The sequence below is a fragment of the Phaenicophaeus curvirostris genome, chromosome 2 (genome assembly GCF_032191515.1).
Source record: "Phaenicophaeus curvirostris isolate KB17595 chromosome 2, BPBGC_Pcur_1.0, whole genome shotgun sequence".
NCBI classification, from domain to species: Eukaryota; Metazoa; Chordata; class Aves; order Cuculiformes; family Cuculidae; genus Phaenicophaeus; species Phaenicophaeus curvirostris.
The window spans coordinates 69,415,985-69,424,762 of NC_091393.1; the positions used below are offsets into that span (position 1 = coordinate 69,415,985).

General features: G+C 45.2%; 1 protein-coding gene across 1 annotated transcript; it reads left to right on the plus strand.

Annotated features, from left to right (window-relative positions):
* Window positions 1-4,492: 4,492 nt before the first annotated feature.
* On the plus strand, window positions 4,493-6,344 carry PIGM (phosphatidylinositol glycan anchor biosynthesis class M). The gene has a single exon (XM_069850878.1). It carries the CDS (start codon window positions 4,493-4,495, stop codon window positions 5,747-5,749), a length of 1,257 nt encoding a protein of 418 aa, XP_069706979.1. The 3' UTR covers window positions 5,750-6,344.
* Window positions 6,345-8,778: the final 2,434 nt, after the last annotated feature.

Sequence of the window (8,778 nt, forward strand, 5' to 3'; positions counted from 1 at the left end):
ATGAGGTTTAACAAGGCCAAATGCCGGGTCCTGCACTTGGGGCACAACAACCCTATGCAGTGCTACAGACTAGGAGAAGTCTGTCTAGAAAGCTGCCTGGAGGAGAGGGACCTGGGGGTGTTGGTTGACAACCGACTGAATATGAGCCAGCAGTGTGCCCAGGTGGCCAAGAAGGCCAATGGCATCTTGGCTTGGATCAGAAACGGCATGACCAGCAGGTCCAGGGAGGTTATCCTCCCTCTGTACTCGGCACTGGTGAGACCGCTCCTCGAATCCTGTGTTCAGTTCTGGGCCCCTCACCACAAGAAGGATGTTGAGGCTCTGGAGCGAGTCCAGAGAAGAGCAACAAAGCTGGTGAGGGGGCTGGAGAACAGGCCCTATGAGGAGCGGCTGAGAGAGCTGGGGTTGTTTAGCCTGGAGAAGAGGAGGCTGAGGGGTGACCTCATTGCTCTCTCCAACTACCTGAAAGGAGATTGTAGAGAGGAGGGTGCTGGCCTCTTCTCCCAAGTGACAGGGGACAGGACAAGAGGGAACGGCCTCAAGCTCCGCCAGGGGAGGTTTAGGCTGGACATTAGGAAAAAATTCTTTACAGAAAGGGTCACTGGGCACTGGAACAGGCTGCCCAGGGAGGTGGTTGAGTCACTTTCCCTGGAGGTGTTTAAGGCACGGGTGGACGAGGTGCTGAGGGATATGGTTTAGTGTTTGATAGGAACGGTTGGACTCGATGATCCAGTGGGTCTCTTCGAACCTGGTTATTCTGTGATTCTGTGATTCTGTGAACACCTGAAAGGTAAGCACAGGATCAACTGTGATGACTGTTCCTGACTGACCAGGAATCAGCTTGTCATTCTCTCCCTTATGCACTAGCTGTCATCCTCCAGTTGTTACCTTGGTTTTTGGATGGTAAACATTTCCATTAGACCTTAGAGCACTTTGCATAATAAGGCCCTGGTTTCATTGTTCTTCCACTGCTACTCTTGCTGTGTAAATCTGAAGTAATAACAGGCCATGTGAGCTGGTTTCTGGAATATATGTCCTGGTGCTGCTGAAGTAAACTCTGTTACAGAAAATGCAGACGTGAGAAGCAACATCTGAGATCAGGCTTTTCATTCCCCCTAATGAGTACGCAACATAAGCAAATATAGATGTGATCCCAGTTTATAAAATATCTGATGGTACCATACTTGAAACCTTGTAAACCAAATTCATGGTAGGTAATGGAAAAAAACTGTTTACACATATGCATATGTATGCATTCCTATGTAGTTAATATTTTATGCATGTTTCTGGCTGACTCCATACTTTTCTTCATATTGTGTATCTTCACATGCACTGAAATCAATCAAATCAGCTTCAGTTCCAGTTCCAGCAGTTCTATTAGTTTTCACCTCCTAGAATTTTCTAAAAGTGGTTCCTGGTGGCTTGTATAAATAAAAGCAGTATTTCACAGGAACAACAGATTTATAAGTTTAATAAGACTGCCCTCCTTCCTGCATTAAAGCCTACAGTATATGACAAAATGGGTTAAGCAAGCTGGTATCAAGTCTGAAGGCAAACACATTTTTGAGCCAAACCTTAATTCTCTGAAGAGCTTCAAGCTTATTTTCAACAAGTTAAATTATTGATACGGAAAATAAATTCTTTTTCCAGCTCAGGCCATGTCACACAGTCAAAGTATATACAACAATAGCTAAGGTAGCTTTTCTGTTTTATTAACTTCACAACACTTTAGAATTAAATTACCTACTTTTCCTCTTTAGAATCCAGATACACAGTCACTATGGACAGCTTCATAGCATCTATTAATCTCTGATGAGCAAAAAAAAAAAAATTGTCTGAAAATATACTATCAGAAACAGACAACAAACTTCTGAAACACCTGCAAACTCCTAGGTTTATTTACTAAGCCAGTTTTATTTAACCAATATCATTAAACATAGGCACTTCAGCAAATACAACTGTGATGGACTCTGTTTCCTCAAAGGATCTCAAATAATAAAACATGTTCCATCCAACAGAAGAATCACAAACAATCCTGAGAGAAATTGGCAGATAGCAAGAATAGTTCTTTGTGAGCAGCAGCCTTCCTGAAATAAAAAACTTAGGAGTACCTACATACATACTTTCGCTTAGACTTGTGATTCCACTGAATATTAAGCAATTTCAGTCCCAGTTTCTATCTCCTAGCACTTCCGAGGATATCTTGGGCACAACAAAGGATAAGGTGATCTAACTGTCTGTGAAACTATCCCAACAATTACAGTACAACAGATAGAAGAGGGGAGATAAAATGCTACCATCAAACAATGCTACTTCTTCTAAAGTACCACAGCAGTAGCGACTAAGCAATTATTTACAAAGGAGCAACAACCACTCTCATGCCCACCCCTAAAATACCCTAACTTGAGGACTTAAAGGTGTCATATGATGAGATACTGAATAAGTCTGTTGAGCCTTCCTATTGAAGATATACAGTTTAGTATACAATACAGAAATATCTGGCAACCTATATCAACAGAAGAAAACCTGATTATTCAGGTTAATCAAACTACTACATTTCTCCCATTGGTCATCTAGACCTAGGCACCATTGCATTATTAAGAAAAGTAAAATAGTCTTAACAGACAAATATCAACAACTTTGTGTACACAAACTGAAATATCTTTTGTCCCCTGAATACCCTACCAGTTAGGACACCCTCCAAGACTTCCATGCCAAATGCTAAATAATCTGGTGCTAGTTCTCTGATGAGTGTCCCCAGAATCGAGAAAAAGCAGATTCGTTTCTGTAAGCAGTGGGAGCCAGCAGCGCTTCAGCTCCCCAACTGCTTCCAAAGGAAACCATTCAGCAAAAAGAATACAGTTGCAATTAACTTCTAAACCAGCAAATGCACATTTTTAGATGAATAAAGCATCACTTAAAAAACTCTGCTTAGTTTCAATACGAAACCCATAATACTGGTAGACAATAAATACCTGTTTTTCACTCAGCCACAATTCCAAGTCTGAGATACAATCTATAGCAAATATCCACATAGTAAAACTATTTGAAAAATACACAGCTGAGTGGGAATTTTTTTAGAGACACTTTATGCATCAAAAAAATGTACTTAGAAATACAGTGAATTAATTCGGTTGTGAATAACTCTTTCTAAGTCCCGACTGTCATGGTACCACTTCCGATCTAAGCAAATAATAAATTTACAGTGGAAGGAAGTTTACCCAAGTGCTTTAGAGAGAGCTCATACGTCTAGGCAAAACAGAGCCATTTGCAGAAGTCAAATAACAGATGTTATTTTTCCTTCTTCTTACTTAACTACTATTGCATGTGTTGCCCAGAGAACCTTATGTGCTGCCCTCAGGAGGGTGAAGAGGGACCCACTAGAACATTGAGTCCAACCATTCCCATCAGTCACTAAACCCCTCAGCACCTCAGCCATCCGTCTTTTAAACACGTCCAGGGAAGGCGACTTAACCACCTCCCTGGGCAGCCTCTGCTAGTGCCTAATGATCTTTTCCATGAAATATTTTTTCCTGATGTCAAGCCTGAACCGCCCTTGGTGGAGCTTGAGGCCATTCCCTCTTCTGCTCTCCCCAGTCAGGGGACAGGACAGCGAGAAGAGGCCAGCTCTCTCCTCTCTACAATCTCCTTCCAGGTAGTTGTAAAGAGCAATGAGGTCTCCCCTCAGCCTCCTCTTCTCCAGGCTAAACAACCCCAGCTCTCTCAGCCGCTCCTCATAAGACTTGTTCTCCAGCCCCTTCACCGGCTTTGTTGCTCTTCTCAGGACTCGCTCCAGAGCCTCAACAACCTCCTTATGGTGAGGGGCCCAGAACTGAACACAGGATTCGAGGTGCAGTATCACTGGTGCCGAGTACAGAGGGAGAATAACCTCCCTGGACCTGCTGGTCACACCAATCGTGTCCAACCAGCCAAGATGTGGGACAGAACCTATTTCCCACTTACATGCAGTTTTCCCATAAACCTTACGCATAATCTGTTCCTCTCCCAGGACTAGTTTTAATGTTACTATGAAACTTCGCAGCAGTGAAACCTCTTCTTAATTTGGAGCCGGCTCCAGCCCTGCCCGACCTCGCCTTAGAGACAGGGAGAGGCTGCAAACAGCAGCGGTCGCAGCAGGCACGTCTGTTCCAGCACAGATCACGCTGCACGCGAGGCCTTATCGTCCCCAAGGGATGCGCAGCGTGTGGAAAAAACACGCTTTCCAAGAAAACATATTATCAGAGGGGACATCCTGTCTGTACAATGACTTAGATGAAACTTAAGCTCCTCCCCTCACGCCCCTGCGGGAGCTGACGCCGCGGCCCGGGCTGGGGCGGGCACGCCTGTGCCCGCCCCAGCCCGGGCCGCGGCGTCAGCTCCCGCACTGCGCATGCGCCCCGGCCACACGCATGCGCAGCACCGCCCCGCGACGCCCCCGCCCGCAGACGGGCCCACGCGCTCCGCGACGCCCCCCCCACCTTGGCGGGGCGCGATGGCGGCCGTGGCGGGGTGGCGGTCCGGGGTGGGCGCGGCGCTAGGTGCGGGGCTGGTGGCGAGGCTGGGGCTGGTGGCGTACGGGCTGCACCAGGACGGGGCCATGCGGGTGCGCTACACCGACGTCGACTACCGGGTGTTCACCGACGCGGCGCGGCTGGTGGCCGAGGGGCGGTCGCCCTACGGGAGGGCCACCTACCGCTACACGCCGCTCCTGGCGTGGCTCCTGACGCCCAACGTCTACCTGGCCGAGGTCTTCGGGAAGCTGCTCTTCGCGGCGGGAGACCTGGCGGCTGCCGTCGTCGCCTACCGAGCGCTGCGGCTCCGAGGGGTCTCCGCCGGGCGGGCGGCCGGGTGCTGCGCGGCCGCCTGGCTCCTCAACCCCCTGCCCGTGGCCGTGTCCAGCCGGGGCAACGCGGAGGCGCTGGTGGCGCTGCTGGTGCTCGCCACCCTCTACTGGGTGGAAGCCGGGAGCGTAGGGAAGGCCGCCGTCTGCTACGGGCTGGCCGTGCACCTGAAAATATACCCGCTCACCTATGCGCTGCCCATAGCGCTCCGGCTGCGGGGTGGCGAGGAAGGGGCAGTGGACGCGGGGCCTGGAAAAAAGCCCCTTGTGGGGGACCTTTGGCAGCTTTTTGTAAAAATGCTGAACCGTGATGTGCTCCTTTTCGGAGCGGTTGCTGGATCCGTGCTGGCCGCTTTGACTGCTGGGTTTTATCACCTCTATGGCTGGGAGTTTTTGGAGCATGCCTACCTTTACCACCTGACCAGGAGGGATATCCGTCATAATTTCTCTCCTTATTTCTACATGTTGTACTTAACTGCAGAGAGCAAATGGAGTTTTGCCCTTGGGCTCGCAGCTTTCCTGCCCCAGCTGCTCTTGCTCCTGGTTGTATCCGTAGTATTTTACAGAGACCTTGCTTTTTGTTGTTTCCTACACACTGCTGTTTTTGTGAGTTTTAACAAAGTTTGCACATCCCAGTACTTCATCTGGTATCTCTGCCTTTTGCCCCTCATAATGCCCAGTGTTAAGATGTCCTGGTGTCGTGGTGTTGTGCTTCTCTTTCTGTGGTTTGTTGGACAAGGCCTGTGGCTGGCTCCCGCATACTTTCTGGAGTTTGAAGGATACAACACTTTTTTACTTGTATGGTTGGCAGGCTTGCTTTTCCTTTTTATTAATAGCCTCATAATTGTTCAGATTATTTCACATTATCAAAAAGAAGCACCAGTTGCAAAAAAACTCAAAGAACAGTGATAAACAGGACAAAATCCAGAAATAGCGCTACTGTCTTTTGTACCACTACCACTTTGTTTAAGGTCGATGCGTGTATGTTGTATTAAAGTGTGTATATCTCAGTGATACTTCGTCAGAGCCGTGAGGGCACTGATTGGCCTCAAGTCCTCTGAGCACTGACTGCAAGTGTCACCAACATGGACCTTGAAACTGCATTGTAACAGTCTCTCCAGCCCTGTCTGCTGCTCCTCCTTATGGGACTCCCTGGAAGGACCCTGGACCAGTTCATCACTTGCATATTTAGGGTTACGATGGACGAGCACTCCTCTCTGTCTGCCATCTCCAGACACTGTGACTGCACTCTGGTCAGTGAGGGTATGGCCTGTGCCAAGTCGCTTAGTCCTTCCACTCATACCCCATCAGGGAGCAGCCCTAATCTTACTCTGCAATACCCATTTTCTCATTGTTCATTTACTGTATCCTTTACTTTTCAAGGACTGTGACCTCTGTCTAGAAAAAACAGAAAGGGTGTTGGAGTTAAACAGTCTTGTACATTCCAATAAGTGGGTGGAACATTTTGCAAGGGTTAAGCTAATGAATAAATGTAAGGCAATCACTTAACGTGTGCACTGTGATCTCTTCTCCTCTCTTCTGCAGTCTGTACCTGCTCTTCAGTGAAGTAGGAAAAAAGTAGTTATTTCACCATTAACAGCTTGAAACTTTTAATCTATTTTAGAATTCAGATATGCCCACTTCTTCAGATACTTATTTTTGCCTTTTCAGTGCTATTTGAATTTTTGAACAGATTTATTCCTCTTGCCATGGAAGAAGATTTTTTCCAAATACCTGTCCTGGATCACAGATGTGTAAAGCAAAAGTATTTGTGTTCTTTTTCTGCCATAATCCAGAAAAGGTTTAGACTGCAGTTATTGTGGGTGTTAACACTAGCAAATAAAATGAGTCAAAATACAGCTAGAATGGCATCTGTGTCCCAAAAGCACTAGAGGTTATAGCAAAAAGAAATTGGAAATGTAGTTTCTCAGTAGTTCAGTATCTCTGCTATGAAAAATAAATTAAAAAGAAAGTGGCAAAGTTGAGGAAGTGGAGCAGTTGCCAGAAGAAAGGAACATTTCAAAATAAGCCTTACAGCCTGTCAAAAGGAGGTATTTATTCCCAGATGAGACGAGAAGATGTGGAATTGAGTGTCAGGTGGTAGAGGAGTCCAGAGCCATTTTGGAGTCAATATTCTCAAGAACATCCTACAGGAGGTCTGGTGTAATAATTCCTGATTGACATCCGAACCTGTGGTTTCATTTTTTTGTCAGAGTGCTAAGTAACTCATCATTATTTTTGGTGACTGGTTGTCTGTTTTGCGGGTGCCTCTGCCACAGGTGGTTACATGAAAGGAGAGGAAGCCCTTGAACCCAAATGACCTAGAGCCAAAGGGTGCATTATCAAGTGACATGACACTATGCATACACTGCTCTGGCCCAGTTCAACCATTCTGATGTTGTGTTAGCGGGAAGTATTATTTCCTCACTCAAAGTGGTACGGTCCTGCTCCCCACGTGGGAAGGCTTTCTGGTTTCCTCTGCCAGTCTTACTCACATGTTCCTTCACATCCTGGAGATCCTGCCAGCTTCTTTGCAAATCCAGAAATCAGATGAGGCAACATGTAGTCTTTTGACAAACAGTCTTGTTTTTTCAGGCAGGTCTTACCGATCCGGCACTGATTTCTTTGCCTTGGCATTGCTTGTAATGAAGGCATAAAGACTTATGGCACCAGCTTATCTACATCTTCCCTAGGAGGTTCCACTGGTGGCACAAGACACATTCACATATAGATTAGTTTTATATTCATCACCAAAACATTTTTTATGTGCTGTGAGTATGTGAAGAGAATGTGTCCCATATGGATTTATTTTCTGAGGTAGTTTGACATGCCCAGTTCATGTCTCATCAGAAGACTGAAGAGGCACTGTACATCTATTCACCCCATCCCAATGTGCAAGCAATAGCTTGTTTTCCCTCACAACTGATCTTCTGTTACCTGTTATACATTCTTCTGTTGCAAACAGCATGTTTTCTTTCCCCAAAGCAACGTTCCATATTTCTGTAGCAGACATAATAATGCTCTGTTTCCTCATGTTTCCACTTCCCTGATTTCCCCCCCAAATTGGCAAAAAAACACAGAGGAAAAAAAAAAAGACAAAAGGCATTTCCAGCTTCAAAAAAACAGTGGTTGAGTTACTGCATTGTTGATAGAAATGTAGTGTGGGGTTTTGGGTAAGAAGTAATTTCCTTATGACAAATGCATTCTCAATTCAGTAATAGCTACATCATTTTGAGACCTTCAGGAGACAAGTTCTACAGCAACAGGGACTGAAGAGTACTTGCCCTTTGCACGTCTATGCCAGCCCTTCAATGGTAATTTGAGAAAGACATGCCTAAATAATTTATAAAAAGGCTTTTATGCAACCTTAGATTTACAGTCATCAAGTTAATAATCTAGTATGAGTCCCTCTTTGTCAGTCATTTTGTAAGTAAGCTAGTCACCTGGATGTGTTTGGGATTTAGAAATCATTCAGTGACTCAAAAAGCTAAAAAGGAGAAATGAACGGAAACAGGTGAATAGGAGAGATGTTTGAGAATTTAGATCTTGCAAATTGCTTTAGATAGTTAAATGGAATTGAATAACTTTATCCACTGATAAAAAGCTTTAAATCAAAATAATTGTAGCCAAGTGCAGAACAAGTTATAATTCATGAACAAGTCATGGTGATTAATTATAATGTCCTTAAAATTTACCATACTCATTTCCTATGGAACATTTGTTGCTTTCACTGGTGTTCAGATTCTTTTGCTTAATACTTTTTTTGTCCATTAATTTTCTGGTAATTAGAAACTGAAGTATCTCAATGCTAGCTTTCATTCTCCATCATACTTTGCAAAATTATAATGTTGTCTGTTTTTTAAGAAGAAGGCTGAATTGCCTAATGAAATATGTGTAATTTGCTCAAATTTTAGAGGTTGCACTGAAAACAGCCCTGA

Bases quoted from the DNA above. Each gene is read 5' to 3' on its own strand.
- PIGM (XM_069850878.1), top strand. From the start codon at position 4,493: ATGGCGGCCGTGGCGGGGTGGCGGTCCGGGGTGGGCGCGGCGCTAGGT.